This window comes from Cololabis saira, chromosome 10 (genome assembly GCF_033807715.1).
Source record: "Cololabis saira isolate AMF1-May2022 chromosome 10, fColSai1.1, whole genome shotgun sequence".
Lineage (NCBI taxonomy): Eukaryota > Metazoa > Chordata > Actinopteri > Beloniformes > Belonidae > Cololabis > Cololabis saira.
In genome coordinates, this window is record NC_084596.1 from 48,302,640 (window position 1) to 48,322,848 (window position 20,209).

The following is a 20,209-nucleotide window of genomic DNA, read 5'->3' on the forward strand; positions in this document are numbered from 1 at the left end:
CTCTGAATGTGGAGAAGACAAAACAGATTGTGGACGTCAGGACAGCACACACCCAGCATGTTCCTCTGTATATCAACGGTGCTGCCATGGAGAAGGCGAGCAGCACCATGTTCCTGGGTGGGCATGTCATAGCGGACCTCTCCTGGGACACTTACCTCGGCGTCACTGGCCAAGAAAACTCAACAGTGCCTACTTTTTCCACAAACTGAGGAAAACCAAAGTCCTATCTCCCATCCTGAGCACCTTCTACAGGGGTACCATCAAGAGCATCCTGACCAGCTGCATCAGGGTTTGGTACGGAGCCTGCACTGCATCCTGCAGTTCACCTTGGGGTTAGCTGAAAGAATAATTGGTGCCTCTCTTCCATCCCTTTTGGACATTTACAACACTCGACTCATGCTCAGAGCCCTTTGCAGTGCAGGTGATGCCACCCGCTCACACAGCTTCCTCTGTCTGTTGCATCAGGGAGAAGTGTGCGGGCCAGGACCATCAGACTGAGGGACAGCCTCATCCACCAGGGGCCTCATGTTCCAAACCTGCAGCGAACAAAAAACCTGCGTATGCCACTTTCTACGCTCACGGTCGTATTTTCAAAGAATGACTTGAACGTAGAAAGTTACAGTCTTTCACGCACACACCAAGGCTGGCGTACACACTTTTCTGAGGTTTTGTCCGTTGGCGACACTCACTGGTGATGCAGTGAAGTCCAGAATATGAGGAAACGTGATGTCAACAATAAGTTCAAGACCACATGAAGGACACGATGGGGTAGTCTGGACCTGCTGGTCCAGGACTAAGACTGGACCATCAGCTGGTCCAGGACTAAGACTGGACCATCAGCTGGTTTAGTCTGGATCTGCTGGTCCAGGACTAAGACTGGACCATCAGCTGGTTTCGTCTGGATCTGCTGGTCCAGGACTAAGACTGGACCATCAGCTGGTTTAGTCTGGACCTGCTGGTCCAGGACTAAGACTGGACCATCAGCTGGTTTAGTCTGGATCTGCTGGTCCAGGACTAAGACTGGACCATCAGCTGGTTTAGTCTGGACCTGCTGGTCCAGGAATAAGACTGGACCATCAGCTGGTTTAGTCTGGACCTGCTGGTCCAGGACTAAGACTGGACCATCAGCTGGTTTAGTCTGGACCTGCTGGTCCAGGAATAAGACTGGACCATCAGCTGGTTTAGTCTGGATCTGCTGGTCCAGGACTAAGACTGGACCATCAGCTGGTTTAGTCTGGATCTGCTGGTCCAGGACTAAGACTGGACCATTAAGGGTTTAGTCTGGACCTGCTGGTCCAGGACTAAGACTGGACCATCAGCTGGTTTAGGTACCAAGAGGATCTTCTGGATCTCTGTCCTGAACTGGACCAGCTGCTCCAGTTCAGACCAACATGATCTTTCAGCTGGAGCTGCTACAGGTCGGACATCTCTGTCACCATGACGACCGTATGGTACGACTACTGGAGATTAAAGCCAGATCCTAAAACATCCCATAACTGTGTCTGTACAGAAAAACATTAAAATACATTTTGCAGCGATAAACCGGTTCTGTAAAGTTGTCTTTTAAAATAAAACTAAGATGTCATGGAAAGGTTGGTTGGTCCGAACTGATGTGACTCAGCAATGAATGAATGACGTTGAATGAATAACGTTTTTATTGAATGTTTAGGCAACTTTCAGAGTCTGATATCGAGTCAGCTGCAGCCACACAGACTCGATATCCCCCGCCTCCCCCGGGATCTGAGAGAAGCTCTCCCGGAGGTGGGAGTTGAAGACATCCCTGACAGAGGGCTCAGCCAGACGTTCCCAACAGACCCTCACAATCCGTTTGGGTCTGCCCGGTCTGTCCAACCTCCTCCTCCGCCAGCGCATCCAACTCACCACCAGGTGGTGATCGGTTGACTCCTTGTATGTTTCTTTCAAAAATATTAAAAAAGCAAATTCAGTAATTTCCCAATTTTTATGGAGGAATAAAACTCATTATCTTAGAAGGTCACGACTTGTTAAAGATTATGAAAGAGGTTTATTTGTTTATTATTTATTGGATCCCCATTAGTCCTCATCAATATGAAAACTATTCTTCCTGGGGTCCACATTAAATCAAACAATTAATCAACAATACAGCATTTATACAAAGAATTACATGGATCAATTAACCTGAAAATATTAACATGAATTTCTCAGTGCATATGAACATTAAATAATACTAATAATAATAATATGAACATTGAATAATACAATGCAAATTAATGTAAATTACAGAGTAGAATGTACTGTACCGACTACAATGTAAATTAATAAGTAACCTGATTGATAGAAATATTAACATGAATGGATTCCCTTAACGTAGTTTTCTAATAGACTATTGTAACATAATATTATGTTGAAACACAGCTTCTCTCAGTTTAATTTTGAAACTAGCCATTCCTGTGGTTGAAATCAAGTGTGGGGGGAGACTGTTCCAGTGAGCTACAGCCCTATACATAACAGACCTTTTGAGTGCGTTGGTTCTCGGTAAAGGCAAGGTGAAGTTGTTTGCTGAGGCCTGTCTAGTTCTATAATTATGTTTCTCATTTGTCGGATGAAGTTGTAAATACAAAAGGTGGTGTGAAAGCGTCGGATTTCGAGGCAATGGTTGGTCCATTTAGGATTAACTGGATCAAGGCTTGTCTGTCTCAGCCTGACTCTATATGGTTTCATATCCCCAGGTCCTTGTATAATTTTTCACCCCATGTGAGAGCAACTCTATGGAATAAGTTATTATTATTATTATTATTATTATTATTATTATTATTATTATTATTATTGATAATAGAAGATCTTTGTTTAAACAAAACTGGTTTGAGAAAGGGATAGTTTTTGTCACTGATCTGCTAGATGATACTGGAAATGTATGTGATTTTGCATCCTTTTTGAACAAATATGGTTTAAATTGTCATGCAGAATTTATGAAGGTTTGTAAAGGCATTCCCCTGCCACTTATTCATTTGATTAAAAGTGCTCTAATGTATGGAGATATTGAGACAGCACTACTTGTGTTAGTTATTGAGGATTATTGGTTATTTATATTAAGAAATATAATAACAAGTTTATAAGTGCTCTCTTTGAGTCGGGATAATTTAATGACTTTTTCAGAGGGTTACATTCTTATACTTCAGTCTTTAAGTTTGTCTACACTAGAAAAAGTCCACTCAAATTATATCAAATGGCCCATTCCCTCAAAGTCAAGGAAACTAATTTTAAATTGATTATTAAAATGTATTAAATTTGAAGTTGACCCCTGTGCTTTTTGTAAGGAATCTAAAGAATCAATTGATCATGTGTTTCTATTGTGTCCTGTCTCACAAACTTTTTGGCGTGAAATTCGAAATTGGCTATCTTTAAAAATGAACGACATCCCAAAATTAGAAATCGCTAATATTATTTTTTACATAGATATAATTGACAAATCAGTGTCTGTCTTGGTTACAGTGTTGTAATTGGAGACAAATGAAGCCCTCTTTCCAATGTTTTTTTAAATTATTTCAAACGTTTTTTTGTCTCTGTAAAAAAAATTAAGTCAAATAACTCTAATATATCAAAGTTTTTTTTATTTTAATCTCTTTCTGAAAGGTTGATGCTATTTGCCTTAAAATGCCTTACTGTATTTTGTTATTAAGTTTATTTATGTTTACCTTTTTGTTTGTGTATCTCTTGATGGTCCCAAGTTCTATTTTCTTATATTGTATTGTATTTCCTCCACACGCAGTTTGTATAAATTAGAGTACTATAGAGAGTACTATCTCTCTATAGTACTCTTAGTATAAATGTGTATTTTTGTTTATGAATTGTGTTCAATAAAAAAAAAAAAAAGTTCGAACCGCCCACACCCATGGATCTATAATATTAACGCCCACACCCACTACCGGGTCATGACGTCAACGCTTTTATTTTGAAAATCTGGCAGAAGCGCCGCTGTTTCCTGCCAGCTGAGCAGAGCAGCTAAAAGAAGAAGCAGGAGGAAGAGTGGCAACATCTGTCTGGCAAAGCTCCCCGCAGTTATTACATTATCATACTGTAAGTAACATTAAAGGTTCTTCGTAATGTTCAATCTGTTGTAAACAACGTTCCGACAGTTGCGGTCCCTACAGTAGCGTCGGTCCCGGAACCATATGGTGTTTGTCCAGGTGAGCAGGGTGAAAGTAGATTCAAGTTCTTGCTGGTACTCCGACCTCAACCTTCACCTGGTTCTTCTTGCTGGTACTCCGACCTCAACCTTCACTTGGTTCTTCTTGCTGGTACTCCGACCTCAACCTTCACCTGGTTCTTCTTGCTGGTACTCCGACCTCAACCTTCACCTGGTTCTTCTTGCTGGTACTCCGACCTCAACCTTCACCTGGTTCTTCTTGCTGGTACTCCGACCTAAACCTTCACCTTGTTCTTCTTGCTGGTACTCCGACCTCAACCTTCACCTTGTTCTCCTCCCACCACCAGCTTCTTCATCCCTGAACACGCATTACATTTTTTAACGCCTGTACGGTGTAGAAATTAGAACACAACACTGTGTAAGCCTATAGCATATTATATATTTAAATGGTGTAAATAAAGGCCAGTCCGGACCAATATTGTCACAGAATAATTTGTAAATGTTGACAAAACATTCAAAATCACAACAATTTGTTTTGTTTCAAATTAGAATAAATTTACAGTTAAATTCATCAGCAGCTGAACAGTTAACAAGTCTCTGTCTTTGAATTTTCAGAACATTGGGCAGATAAATGAAAGAAGAGATGATGATGATGAGTAAAATGTCTCAAAATGTCTCTTACAATGTGTGCATTGAAATGTACGGAAGAGTATTAGGGCCACTTAAAAAAAATAAAAAGAATTCTGAGAAAAAAGTCAGAATTCTGAGAATAAAGTCAGAATTCTGACTTTAATCTCAGAATTCTGAGAAAAAAGTCAGAATTCTGAGAAAAAAGTCAGAATTCTGACTTTATTCTCAGAATTCTGACTTTTTTTTTTTTTTTTTTTACTTTTTTTTTTTGGGGCAGCACGGTGGCTTAGTGGTTAGCACTGTTGCCTCACAGCAAGAAGGTCCCCGGTTCGACTCCCAGGCCCGGCAGGGGCCTTTCTGTGTGGAGTTTGCATGTTCTCCCCGTGCTTGCGTGGGTTCTCTCCGGGTACTCCGGCTTCCTCCCACAGTCCAAAAACATGCACGCTAGGTTAATTGGTGATTCTAAATTGCCCGTAGGTGTGAGCGTGAGTGTGGTTGTGAGCATGGTTTGTGTGTTTATTTGTGGCCCTGTGATGGACTGGTGACCTGTCCAGGGTGTAACCCCTGCCTCTCACCTGAAATGAGCTGGGATAGGCTCCAGCAGACCCCCGTGACCCCGCAAGGGATAGAGCGGGTATAGATAATGGATGAATTCTGACTTTTTTCTCAGAATTCTGAGATTAAAGTCAGAATTCTGACTTTTTTCTCAGAATTCTGACTTTTTTCTCAGAATTATTATTTTTTTTTAGTGGCCTAGAATTCTGACTTTTTTACAGAAAAAGTATCTGCTTGGCACGACTTCACCCGCCTTGGCCCGTAGTGGAAAAGCGCAAGACGGGGGCGTGGCGGGTAGAAGCGAGCTGAGTAGGTACTAGTGGAAAAGGGCCATTAGTGTAGCAAGATTATATCGCTGTCTCCTCGCTGCGTCTTTGTGGTAAATATATATAACTGTATGTCCAATCAAAGGCAGAGCTGAGTCATGGCTGAGCAGTCAGTGCTGTCTTTTGTGTGAGAGATCGAGAGTTTGAGACCCGCTGTATTAGGGCTGCAACGATTTGTCGACGTTGTCGTCAAAAATCGATAATCAAAATTGTCGACAATGAATTCCATTGTCGACAATAGTCGCCAGACGTGTTTTTCCAACGGAGTGAGGCATCTCACTTCAATACGTTCTCTGCCGAGAGAAAGCACGTCGGGTCTGGGTGAAGGTTTCAACAAATGATACACCAGTTCAACCCAGAGCACGTCCTGCCATCCAGTACCCATTTCACCCACTTGATACAGAAAAAATATGAGACGTTTTATTTTATTTTTTATATAACACATTGGCCTGTTTATTTATTCATGGATTTATGTCTGACTGATCACTGTGCCTGTCCTTGGTTTTAAATAGGACATTTTATTAACTTTTTGTATGAACAGCGGCAAAGTTGAATAAAATATCTACAGGACTGTCTCAGAAAATTAGAATATTGTGTTCTTTATTTCTTTATTTTCTGTAATGCAATTAAGGGTGCTTTCACACCTGTCCCGTTTCAAGCAGTTGTTCCGATACAGGGAACGTTTCCCCCTCAAGATCGGAACGTTTTGGTATATGTGAACACAGCAATCGCGCTCTGAAACGGTACAAAACAAGCGTTCCGAGATCACCTAGGAGAAGTGGTCTCGGCCCCGATTCCAATCGAGACCTGAAACGGTTCATTTTTTTTATTTGTAGTGAGAACATAATCCACACAGCAATCGATAAAACTCCATTCATTGTGTATGTGCGACCGCGGCGCAAGGAGAGGAGTCTGTGCAGCGTCCAGCACCTTCTCTCCTATTGGACATGCCGAGATGTTGTCCCAGCACAGCACAAATTAAACATAGTTTGAAATTAAACAATGTTCAATTCGGGCAGGGTTTGCGCAGCGCAAACCCTGCCCGACTTGAACAGCAGCGCAAACCCGGCTGCGGCAGGCGGCCTCTCGTCCGCTGCCGGGCTCTGCTCTGCGCCGAGCGCATAAGCCTGATTTATGGTTCTGCGTTAAATCGACGCAGTGCCTACGCCGTACTTTACGCCGTAGGCTCTGCGTTGGTGTAACGCGGAACCATAAATCAGCCAAAGCCAACGGCTGCAGTCTGCGCTGCGCTGAAAGGGGCGTGTTGTTTTTCCCGGGGTGGGAAGAGGAAACTCCTTCCGCGTTCATTTGACCAATCAGAGAGCAGCTGGTTCGCGCATGGCATTTGTTATCAGCTTTGAAACGGTACAGACGTTTGCCTCGTGAATACAAACTCCACAAACGAGAAACGGAACAACTGTATCGATTCAGCCCCTGAAACGGAACAAAACAAACGGGCCACAGGTGTGAAAGCACCCTAAAACAACAAAAATGTCACACATTCTGGATTCATTACAAATCAACTGAAATATTGCAAGCCTTTTATTATTTTCATATTGCTGATTATGGCTTACAGTTTAAGATTCCCAGAATATTTTAATTTTTTTAAGATATGATATTTGAGTTTTCTTAAGCTGTAAGCCATGATCACCAATATTAAAATAATAAAAGGCTTGCAATATTTCAGTTGATTTGTAATGAATCCAGAATGTATGACATTTTTGCATTACAGAAAATAAAGGACTTTATCACAATATTCAAATTTTCTCAGACATCCCTGTATTTTTCATTGAAGTACCCATCTTTCTCGTGTTTATTATCATTTGCCACATAATTAAAGCGACATACTAAATTTAAGAACAAATTACTAATTATCCGATTAGTCGACTAATCGTTTCAATAGTCGGTGACTAGTCGACTATTAAAATAGTCGTTAGTTGCAGCCCTACGCTGTATGCGAAGATTATTCTCACTAATTCGCGTCAAGGTCAGATTTATTTATATAGTACATTTAAAAACAACAAAGGTGACTTAAGTTAATCAAATAATAATCAAACAACATTGATAATTCAAAAGCAGCAAAATATAATTAAATGCATTAAAGAATCAAATCAAAATAGTAATACAGTCCTGTATCTGTCTGTGTGTCATACTTTACTCAGAAGCTGAAGGGAAGAATTATGTTTTTAACATTGACTAGAACATATCTAAAGTCTGAAGTGTGCGAATTTGAAAAGGCAAGCTGTTCCATAGCTTTGTGGTTGCCACTGCAACTTAAAAAAAAAAAGTAATTGATGACATCACCAGTGTTGTGCAAGTTCATACGTCTCATGAACTAGTTCAAAGTTCAGTTCACAAAGTTTAAAAATGAATAGTTCACGTTCACAGTTCACCAATTTCACTTTGAACTAGTTCAAATTCAGTTCATTTCAATATTTTTAGGTGAGAAGTACGAATGAAACGCCCCCCTATCCTAGACAGCACACCCTGATAAAAATGACTGTGTCATTAACAGACTTGTGCAGACCTGGATGACAAGCTGATGACGACCATTAATTAGAATCAGGTGTGAAAATGCAAGGAAATATCTAAAACATGCAGGACAGGGATCCAGAGGACCAGGGTTGAAGACCACTGCTGTAAACAATCATGTATTGTCCTTAGTGGCGTTTCAACTTTACTCAGAGGCTGTAAATCTCCAACAATGTAGTCCATTATCAGTTTGTCTACCTGTTTCTGAGAAATCAAAGCCCTGAAGGAGCAGCAGTGACTGGGGTCATTTGGAGCTGTTGGGTCTTCTTGGTCTTTCCTGATGACTTTGTTTGATTGTCAAGGACTCGCAGATATTTTCTCACACTGGATGGATGCTTTAACTCAAATTTGAAGTTGACGAAGCAGATGTTCAGACTTGTTTTCTCAGCGCAGGTGACATAATTTGCACAGAAAGTTTAGATTTCTACCGTCGGACTCTCTGGGAGACAATGTGTAAAATTCCTGCAGATAATGATAAGTGGATCATCATCTGACGGCTCGCTGACGCTGCACCTGCAACGTCTCTCTCTTCACTGGTCATGTAAAGATGCACCGGGCTCGGGCCGCCGTTGCCATGGAGCTGATCCCGTTGCTATGCTAGTGTGTGCACTGGATTGTGGGTAATGTAGTGTGAAGCCGTCGTCTCGTTGAGTATTTTAAATGTGCGCGCCCGCTGGTGAAAGGTATTCAGTAATAATAGAGGTTAGGGCTGGGCGATTTTGGACAAAAATAAAATCCTGATTTTTTTTTTTTTCTCTGAAACCCCGATTTTCGATTTTTTTCGTAAAACTACAAAAGACAATGGAATAAATTGTTTCAAATATTTTATCTTTATTTTTAAAGAAAAATAGCAAACAAATTTCCCTATTGGGAATGAAGTGCAATTGAAAGATACTGTAAATCCTCCTTGAGTTTAGTAAAGTGACAACATTTACAATTTTCTTGACCAAACAAAGATGACTAGACGAGCTCTGTCTGTAATGCAGCCAGCTGCAAAAAAGGAAAATCGATTTTCCGATTTTCCTTTTTTTTTTAAATCGTCTCGATTAATAAATCCGATTTAGATTTAAAATCGATTAATTGCACAGCCCTAATAGAGGGTATGCATTGACATAGCATATTTAATAACAAAATTGATAATGAAATAACAGGGCGACTGCTGTTGAATGATATAAGTGACCATCTTCCCGTTTTTGCCATCTTACATAATTTCTTCAAGACCAAAAAAGCACCCAAGCAAAACATCTATTACTTTTCAAGATTAAAAACACCGGAAACCATTGCAGCCCTTAATGTGGACCTTACACCGTGTCCACACTGCATGCGACGCGAGCGAGCGAGCGTCAGCGTCAAAAACAGTTCCATTGCTTTATTTTTTATTGTACTGTCTACAGTGGTTGCAAGCGACGCGATGTGGCGCGACACGGGGCGCCGTTTTGAGCTGGACTTTTGTCGCACGCCCTGATTCTATTTTCTTCCTGTCGCTCGCGTTGAAAGTTGAAAAAAAAAGTTGAAAGCGCTGTAGGAAACAGTCATTTCAATACAAGAACCTCAATAAAGTGACAGCTGGCTGGAGGGAGATCTCCAGGCTGGAAGGTTCTGATAAGATAATAAGGTATAATTAAAGCTGCAAGCAGCGATGAACGGGCCCTCGCACTCACGGCTACCGCCCCCATAAGCATATCAGAAATGACAACAACCACGACTTCCTATGTCAAACCATTCAAAAGTTATAGCAGAAAAAAGGGACAACCAATCAGAAGAAGGGGCGGGGCTAATTCAGGCCAATGAAGGTCAAGGACTCCATACAGAATCTGATGACACCACCCACGACTCTCTATGTCAAACCATTCAAAAGTTATAGCAGAAAATCGGGACAACCAATCAGAAGAAGGGGCGAGGCTAATTCAGGCCAATGAAGGTCAAGGACTCCATACAGAATCTGATGATACCACCCACGACTCTCTATGTCAAACCATTCAAAAGTTATAGCAGAAAATCGGGACAACCAATCAGAAGAAGGGGCGGGGCTAATTCAGGCCAATGAAAGTCAAGGACTCCATACAGAATCTGATGATACCACCCACGACTCTCTATGTCAAACCATTCAAAAGTTATAGCAGAAAATCGGGACAACCAATCCGAAGAAGGGGCGGGGCTAATTTTCACCAATTATGGTCAAGGACTCAATACCGAGTCCCATGACGCCACCCACGACTCTTTATGTCAAACCTTTCAAAAGTTATGGCAGAGAAAAGTATTCTAGGGGGCGCTGTTGAGCCGTTAGGCCACGCCCATTAATGCAAACCATGAAATATCAAATTTATCGTCAGGCCTGGCTTGCATGCAAAATTTGGTGACTTTTGGAGAACTATCAAATATGGACCAATCAGATGAAGGGGGTCACGCTTTTTGGCGTCTAGTGTCGCCACGGTAACACTTTTGAAAGAGAAAAGTAATGCGCGTAGTCGCAAGATGAAGACGCACATTTTGAGGTATAACACACCTGGGTGCACGTTTCGGTTCGGGCCGTATTAATTGCCGAAAGAATGGCATAAATTGCACCAAAATTACACAATTAATTCAAAATGGCTGACTTCCTGTTCGGTTTTGGCCATGGCGCCAAGAGACTTTTCTTTAAGTTGCGACATGATACAGGTGTGTACCGATTTTCGTGCATGTACGTCAAACCGTATTGTGGAGCTTGAGGCACAAAGTTTTCCGGGGGGCGCTGTTGAGCCATTTTGCCACGCCCATTAATACAAACCATGAAATATCAAATTTATCGCCAGGCCTGCCTTGCATGCAAAATTTGGTGACTTTTGGGGAACTATCAAATATGGACCAATCAGATGAAGGGGGGTGTGCTTTTTGGCGTCTAGTGTCGCCACGGTAACACTTTTGAAAGAGAAAAGTAATGCGCGTAGACGCAGGATAGAGACGCACATTTTGATGTATAACACACCTGGGTGCACGTTACGGTTCGGGCCGTATTAATTCTCGAAGGAATGGCTCGTATTGCTCCAAAATTACGCGATTAATTCAGAATGTTCAAAATGGCCAACTTCCTGTTCGGTTTCGGCCATGGCGCCAAGAGACTTTTCTTTAAGTTGTGACATGATACAAGTGTGTACCGATTTTCGTTCATGTACGTCAAACCGTATTATGGGGCTTGAGGCGCAAAGTTTTTTTCTGTCTGAAACAACCAGATGAAGGGTGGGCGCGCTTTTTGGCGTCTAGCGTCGCCACGGTAACGCTTTTGAAAGAGAAAAGTAATGCGTGGTGTCGGAGGATGGAGACGCACATTTTGATCTATAACACACCTGGGTGCACGTTACGGTTCGGGCCGTATTAACTGCCGAAGGAATGGCATAAATTGCGCCAAAGTGACACGATTAATTCAAAATGGCTGACTTCCTGTTCGGTTTCAGCCATGTCGCCAAGAGACTTTTCTTTAAGTTGTGTACTGATACAGGTGTGTAGCGATTTTCGTGCATGTACGTCAAACCGTATCGTGGGGCTTGAGGCACAAAGTTTTCCGGGGGGCGCTGTTGAGCCATTTTGCCACGCCCATTAATGTAAACCATTAAATATCAAATTTTTCGCCAGGCCTGACTTGCATGCAAAATTTGGTGACTTTTTGGGCACGTTTAGGGGGGCAAAAAGGCCCTCCTTTCGTCAGAAGAAAGAAAGAAAAAAAAAAGAAAGAAAAAAAATTCCTACAGATACAATAGGGCCTTCGCACTGAAGGTGCTCGGGCCCTAATAATAATAATACGAAGAATTCCTGCAAATACAATAGGGCCTTCGCACTGAAGGTGCTCGGGCCCTAATAAGAATCTTATCTTAATCTTACTAGGGCTTAATTTGTGCCGGATCCTGCCGGATTTCTCGTGTCCTCTGCTTTCCCCCCACATCCCAGTAATGATCTGACATGCTGACATGTTTGCTGCATTTAACACCACACGCCGGTCACTCCACGCTGTTCGCTGTTTCATTGCGTCACCACACGCCGTTATTAATTGTTCGGTTTTTTCCCCACTTATTCCACCGAATAATAAGCTTGTTTTCTGTTTAGAAAGTACAAACGTAGGAAGATTAGAAGTAATCCCCGATCTTTTATTTGTCCCTTTACTCTTTTAGGAGTAATTTTAGCAGTTTCTTTCAGGAGCGCACGGGCGGGTGAATAAAGGCTGATTTATGGTTCTGCGTAAAATCGACGGCGTTGCCTACGGCTTAGGGTACGCGGCGACGCGCACCGTTCGGTGAGTGCGCCGCGTACCTTACGCCGTAAGGTCTGCGTTGGTGTAGCGCGGAACCATAAATCAGCCTTTTAAAAGGCAAGTCTCAGCTGTCAATCAAAAGAATGTGGTAGAACGTGGGGGCCAATAACGCGTTCAGTGTGGACAGAGCGCGTCCGATGCCACGCAGTGCGACGCGACAGTCGGACGCTCGCATGCAGTTAGGACAGGCTGTTACAGCCTGTCCTAACTGCATGCGAGCGTCCGACTATCGCGTCACACTGCGTGGCATCGGACGCTCTCTGTCCACACTGTTACCGTTATGGGTCCCCACGTTATTTTGATTGACAGCTGAAACTCGCTTTTTAAGGCTGATTTATGGTTCCGCGTTACACCAACGCAGAGTCTACGGCGTAGGCTACGCCGTCGATTTTACGTGGAACCATAAATCAGCCTTTATTCACCGCACTACCCGCCCGTGCGCTCCTGAAAGAAACTCCTAAAATAACTCCTAAAAGAGTAAAGAGACAAGTAAAAGATGGGTGAGTACTTGTTATCTTCCTACGTTTGTACTTTCTAAACAGAAAAAAAAGCTTGATATTGTGATATTTAAATGTTCTTCTATTCTATTTTCTTCCTGCCGCTCGCATTGAAAGCGCTGTAGGAAACAGTCATGGATGAGGAACGGCTGATCCAGTTAGTTGAAATGAGAAGTTATCTCTATGATACCTCCTCATTTCACTACAAAAACCTCAATAAAGTGGCAGAAAGAAATATTATCTTATTGTTATATCTTATTATCTTATCAGAAACTTCCAGCTCCCTGGCGATCTCCCTCCAGCCAGCTGCCACATTATTGAGGTTCTTGTATTGAAATGAGGAGGAATCATAGAGATAACTTCTCATTTCAACTAAATGGATGATCCGTTTCTTATCCATGACTGTTTCCTACAGCGCTTTCAACCGGCTTTCAACGCGAGCGACAGGAAGAAAATAGAAGCAGGGCGTCCCACAAATGTTCAGATCAAAACGGCGTGCCGCGTTGCGCTGTGCAGCGCCGCGTCGCTCGCAGCCAGTTGGAACAATCCAATAAAAAATAAAGCAAGGGAATTGTTTTTGTCACTGACGCTCGCTCGTGTCGCATGCAGTTAGGACACGGTGTTAGTGTCCAGGACTGGCAGGAGGTTTACGTTAACAAAGACCCCAACAAAGCCTATGATGTTTTCCTAGCCACATTACTGGACATTTATGATCAAAACTGTCCTTTAAGAAAACAAGCTGCAAAGCCCAAGAACAAAAATAACACCTAGATAACAAGGGGGATTGAAAATGCATGCAAAAAGAAAAATCTATTATATAAAAACTTTTTAAAACACAGAACGAAAGAAACTGAAAATAGATACAAAAAATAAACTATTAAAAATTACAAGATTTCAGAAGAAAGAGCATTACTATAAATTACTGGAACAATATTGGAGTAATACACAGGGGACTTGGAAGGTAATTAATAGTGTAATTAGAAAAGGTAAGGACAAAGCAGAGTATCCTAATTATTTTATGAAGGATAAAAAAACAACTATAAATAATCCAAAGGAAATACTCAATGAGTTTCATATATACTTCTCAAATGTGGGAAATAACTTGGCAAATGAGATTGTGGAGCCTGCAAATAAGGAAAGCATAGTAGATCTAGTTGAACGAAATTATTATACAATTTATATAAGTGATGTTAAAGAAATAGATATATTTGATATAGTGCATAATTTCAAAGATAAAAAGTCTGCTGATTGGACAGAAATAGATATGTCTTTAGTTAAAAATATTATAGTAAACATAGTAAAACCACTGACCTATATATGTAACCTATCATTTCAAACTGGAATCTTCCCTAATAAAATGAAAACCGCCAAAGTAATACCCATTTTCAAAAACTGAGATAGACACCTTTTGAACAACTACAGACCAATTTCCTTACTGTCTCAATTCTCAAAAATAATAGAAAAATTGTTTGTCAATAGACTTGATAAATTCATAGATAAACACAATCTACTGAGCAATAATCAATATGGGTTCAGAGGTAATAGGTAATAACCTCAATGGCTGTGATGAAACTAGTGGAGGAAATTTCAACTGCTATCGAGAAAGGGGAATATACAGTGGGGGTGTTTATTGACCTGAAGAGAGCATTTGATACCGTAGATCATAATCTTTTATTAAATAAACTAGAGAGATAGGGTGTCAGAGGGATTGCCAATTCATGGATAAAGAGTTATCTCGCTGATAGATTTCAATATGTCGAATTAAATAATGTTAAATCGGAACTAGAAAGAGTCACCTTTGGTGTCCCACAAGGCTCCGTGCTAGATCCTAAATTGTTCATTTTATATATAAATGACATTTGTAAAGTGTCTAAAATAATAAAATATGTCTTGTTTGCTGACGACTCAAACCTTTATTGTTTAGGGAAGAATTTGGAACAGTTGCTGAACATGGTGGAAGGAGAACTGAAAAATGTGAAGGCATGGTTTGATATCAATATGCTATCATTAAATCTAACTAAAACTAGGTTAATAATTTTTGGCACTAGAAAAATAAATAATCAAATAACAATTAAAATTTGTGGTATGGAAATATACGAAAATAATTTCCTTGGGGTAATAATTGATGATAAACTTTTTGATGTATAACTCACTCATAGTTCCATACATGACTTATTGTGTGGAGGTATGGGGTAACACCTATAAAACAAATATAAACCCTATTTTTTTTATTACAGAAAAGAGCTTTAAAGATAATTAATAGATCTGACTATTATGAACCAACAAATAATCTCTTCATTAAATATAATACTCTAAAATTCCATGATATAGTAGAGCAGAAAACTGTTTTATTTGCCTTTAAAGCCCAGCAGAAACTGCTTCCAAACTACATTCAGGATTTGTTCCAAATAAAAGAAACCTGCTATGACCTGAGGGGGAAACTCATGTTTGAGACGACGACAGCAAGAACGAATATTAAAAAGAGATGTACATCAATTAAGGCAAGAGAAATATGGAATAGTTGTGACAACGACCTAAAAATGTGCAGTTCTATCTACAAGTTTAAGAAAATGTTTAAAGAAAATATTGTAAATAAATATAAAACACTATAAAGTATAGTAACAAAAACATTCTAGAATGTGAAATGTCAATTTTATATTTTGTCTTATTTACAGTATTTTTGTCTTCGTTATGCATTGTTTGTTTCCACGGATAAATGCTAATGTTTCTGATTTAAGCTGATCACGAGAGAAAAAGGGTAGGCACTATAAGCTACGGCTTCAGCCTACACCTTTTCGGCAAAAGCAATGTTTATTTTACTTTTTCATTTTGTTTTGTAAAATAACTTGTACTTGTCGAAATAAAGACAATTCAATTCAACATCACTTTCCCACTACACCGCGCCCCCTTACTCGCACAAAAAAGAGTGGCAAAAACGGCTGCAACTAGTAGGAGAAACTGTGGTAAAGACGGGATAACAGCCGATTATCGGCTTAAATTAAAGGCAGTTGGCAGTTGACCCGTACAGTTACCCCAAGAACCAGTGGTCCATGGACATTAATATTTGGCCACAAATTGAGTTTCCTGATATTTATATGTACTTAATTTTTTTGTTAGCTACCCAAAAATCCAACATTACCTGATACAAAATGGGAACCGCAAATTAGGGCTGGGCGATATATCGAGATTTTAATATATATTTGATATATAATTCAAACGCGATATGGTACGAGGTAATATCGTTTATATTGATTATTAAAAAAAAAACCCCCTTTTTTTTTTTTTTTTTTTTTTTTTACAATTTTGATATAGCTTATTTTGTGACAAATTGACTTGAATGTTTTATTTGAGATTTTCACAAATGTTTTGTCATTTGCACAACTGTCAAACTCAGTGGTAAAGTCTGCTTGTTACTGTCTACATTGTATTCATTGCACAGGGTATTTTAATTTAATTGTTATGCAGGAAAGGGATATTTGTTTTATTTTATTCAAGAAGCATTTTTATTCTATATATGCAGGCAGTTTATTTTTATTTCATTTGTTTTATACATTTTGATATTGTGCAGACCTCTGTTAATAAAGGAACCTGTGTGACATTTGGCACGAGGCATTGTATTAAAACTGACTGTTTTTTTAAGGGTTTGCCTCAGAAAAAAATGAAGCTAACAGAGATGCTATGCTATAAAGCTTTGGGGGAAACCCCAATTATGGCACAGAAAAAATATCGATATATATCGAGTATCGCCATTCAGCTAGAAAATATCGAGATATGACTTTTGGTCCATATCGCCCAGCCCTACCGCAAATCCACGTTTCAGTGCCTGGAATCCAGTTGTTTCTGTGAATTGCAGCGATCCATTTGTCTTTAAGCTTATTTTTCGGCAGTCTGTAAAACGATAACTCCAATTTCTTGCTAAATCTATGAGTACAGTCGATCCCAGAACAGCCCTTTCTCATTGTAGATGTTTTCCAGTTGCTCAAACTGAAAGTTTACGCTGCCACTCAGTCTTTCTGCCACTCAGTGGGCGTAACCCGCTGTGAAGTTGCATCTGTGCCGTCATGCGCATTCCCTCTATTGGACCTAAACAGGGAAGCTGAAACTCACATAATCTGAACAGTTCAAATTCCAGTTCGTGATCTGCAGATCTGAACAAGTTCAAGTTCTTTATTTGCAAATATGTTGCGTTCAGTTCAACGTTCTCACAGAAATGAACATGTTCAAATGAACAAGTTTTTTACCTGCCATTGTTTGTTATATTTATGTAATAATTGCTCGGGGATCATGTTCTGGGTCTCTGGAAAGCGCAGAGAGACAACTTCTATTGTAACAGACGCTACATAAGTAAAATTTAATTAAATTGAACAGAGGGCATGTTCAGTTCTTTCTACAAAGTAGTAGTAGTACCGTAAGCTACCCCCCTTTCCTCCCAGTGCCTACTGAGGCCCTATACATCTATGTTGTCTGTACTGTAGGTTGATAAGACCTCAATTAAATCCACCAGGTAGTAGGGATGGGAATCGAGAACCGGTTCTTGTTGAGAACCGGTTCCCAGTGTTTCAATTCCTTGGAATCGTTTGCCTTTTTCCCAAACGATTCCCTTATCGATTCCAGTCGGCACGAATGACGTCACCAAGCACGTTACGCAACGTGCGCACTCGCGCCCAGCAGGAAAACACGGGGACAAAGCGGCATAAACGCTGGAAAGTTTGGTTACATTTTACCAAAAAGGATGACAACAGGGCGACAATTCTTGCAATGTGGACATTTCAACAGAGGGGGGAAACTGTTAGGACTCGGCCGGCTGATCCGCTGGGAGCGCGGAGTCAGCCGGCGTGTGGTAAGGCTGATTTATGGTTCCGCGTTACACCAACGCAGAGCCTACGGCGTAGGTTTCGCGGCGACGCGCACCGTACGCTGCGCGTCGCCGCGTACCCTACGCCGTAGGCTCTGCGTCGATTTAACGCGGAACCATAAATCATGCTTTAGAAGAGCTGCGCCACGCGGACGAGCCGGGCGCTCCGGCGGACAGCGGAGCTCCTGACACAGCTGCAGTTCGTCAGCTCATCTATGGAGAAGTTAAAGAGCTTCTACCGCTAGATTCTCCTTTCATCAAGGCAGGGAAGAGAATCAGGCCAGAATAGATGAATGTCACCAAGCAGGGAAGTTTGTAGTGTTGAACATGTTACTGGACATTCTTGTGTAATTGCTACAAAATAATTTGTTGTTTTTCGTTAATTTCTACAGAAGAATATTCATTTTATTATTATTGTTTTATATTAAAATACATATTTTACTGTATATTACAAATCATTTTGTGGGGACCCCCTGGCACCATCGAGGAGCCCAAGGCTGGGAGCATCTTAAGACCTCATTATATTTTTTTTGTTCAAAGACATAAAAGTTTTATATCTTTGAACAAAAAAGATCGGAGAAACAAAGAAATTGAAACAAAGAAACAATTTTAGTATCAACTTTGTTTTATTAAAACAAAGTTGATACTAAAATTGTTTATTTTTAGTATTTTAGTATCAACTTTGTTTTATTAAAACAAAGGTGATACTAAAATTGTTTCTTCTCCTTTTTTCCAAATGAGAATCGATAAGAGAATCGATAAAGAATCGAATCGATAAGCAGAATCGATAAGAGAATCGGAATCGAAAAAATCTTATAAATTCCCATCCCTACCAGGTAGTCAGAATCTTTGAACCTGATTACTTGCTGGATTTCATCCAATTTGAGAATTTCAGTCAATGAAAAACTATAGCTGGTTTGTAACTTGTGTGTCCTGTGTCCTCAGGTGTGATGACATGTCCCTACAGGCTGTTCTGCAGCAGAGGATAGGCTCTGCCCAGGCCCTACTGCAACAGGCGGAGCAACTCTGTCCAGGAGTCCAGGGGCACCAAAAGCTCTGCTCCAAGCTGCGTGCCGAGCTGCGCTTCTTACGGCGGGTGGAGGCTGGGGAACTGCAGGTGAAGGAGTCTCACCTGCACAGCACCAACTTGACCCACCTGACTGCCATTGTGGACTCGGCCAAGAGCCTGGAGGAAGTGGTGGCACTGCTGCAGGTCTTCACCTACCAGGATGTCACCGGCCACCGCTGCACGCTGGTGGTGGATGTGGTGGCCAGCGGGGGGCGCACCTGGGTAAAGGCTGTGGGCAGGAAAGCAGAGGCGCTGCATAACATCTGGCAAGGGAGGGGTCAGTACGGCGACAAGAGCATCATCCGGCAGGCAGAGGACTTCCTGCAGGCCGCCCACCAGCAGCCCATCCACTACCAGCCCCCCCAGGTTGTCTTCGCCTTCTACAATGGCGTGTCCAGCCCCATGGCTGACTGCCTCCGAGACATGGGTGTGTCTATTCGCGGGGACATTGTGGCGGTCAACAGTGTGGTGATGGATGATGATGACGATCCTGAGGAGGAGGATCTAGAAGATGAGGAGGAAGAGGATGAAGGGGCAGAGCTTACCCGGGTGGACAGCAGCACAGTGGTGGCCCACATGGCATTCCCGGCACAGGTACAGATGAAAGAGTGTCGGCGCGTTAACCTGGATATCACCACACTCATCACGTATGTGTCATCGCTGAGCCACGGCCGCTGCCACTTGGCCTTTCGTGAGCCGGTGCTGACGGAACAGGCGGCGCAGGAGCGACAGCAGCAGGTGTTGCCCCTACTTGATGCCTTCATGGAAGGCAAAGAGCTGTTCGCCTGCGGTTCTGCCATTCAAGACTTCCAGCTCATTCTGGACACGCTGGGTGGTCCTGCAGAGAAGGAGCGTGCTCAGAAGCTGCTAGCCCGCCTCCAACTGGTGGAAGACCAGCCATCGGAGCGCACAATGCGTCTCACACCCAGTGCCAAAATCAACCGTCGCTCACTCATGATCTTCGGCAGCGGAGACTCACTGAAAGCCGTCACCATGACGGCAAACAGTCGCTTTGTAAGGGCAGCGGCCAATCAGGGCATTCACTACAGTGTCTTCATTCACCAACCCAGAGCGCTGACGGAAGGTAAAGAGTGGAGGGCCACGCCCGTCTGAGGACGCCCTGCCCACATGAGGAGACTGTGTGGACACAGCAAGGGCTGATGGAAATTTGAGTTGAAGTTGGGATGATCAGCTGGCTGCTGTATTTTCAGTTTCTGATTGTTGACAAAGATTAATAAAGAATCTCAAGCACTTTTAAGCCTCGCCTGTCGTTTATCTCCCCTGAAGGCAGAGTGTGTGTCTTTCACAATAAAAGTCCTGCAATACTTATTAGTAAT

At 41.7% G+C, this 20,209-nt stretch overlaps 1 protein-coding gene across 2 annotated transcripts; it reads left to right on the top strand.

Annotated features, from left to right (window-relative positions):
• The first annotated feature begins 3,943 nt into the window (after window positions 1-3,943).
• c10h7orf25 (chromosome 10 C7orf25 homolog) lies at window positions 3,944-20,118 on the top strand. 2 transcript variants are annotated; one of them, XM_061731368.1, is made up of 2 exons: window positions 3,944-4,056; window positions 18,749-20,118. In XM_061731368.1, the coding sequence occupies exon 2, from the start codon at window positions 18,759-18,761 to the stop codon at window positions 19,983-19,985; it is 1,227 nt and encodes a 408-aa protein (XP_061587352.1). In that variant the 5' UTR covers window positions 3,944-4,056; window positions 18,749-18,758; the 3' UTR covers window positions 19,986-20,118. The 2 variants fall into 2 exon arrangements, with proteins under 2 accessions (XP_061587352.1, XP_061587353.1); XM_061731369.1 differs by having other exon boundaries at window positions 4,035-4,166.
• The last annotated feature ends 91 nt before the right edge of the window (window positions 20,119-20,209 follow it).

Coding starts and splice junctions, on each gene's coding strand:
- c10h7orf25 (XM_061731368.1), top strand. CDS start 18,759: ATGTCCCTACAGGCTGTTCTGCAGCAGAGGATAGGCTCTGCCCAGGCC.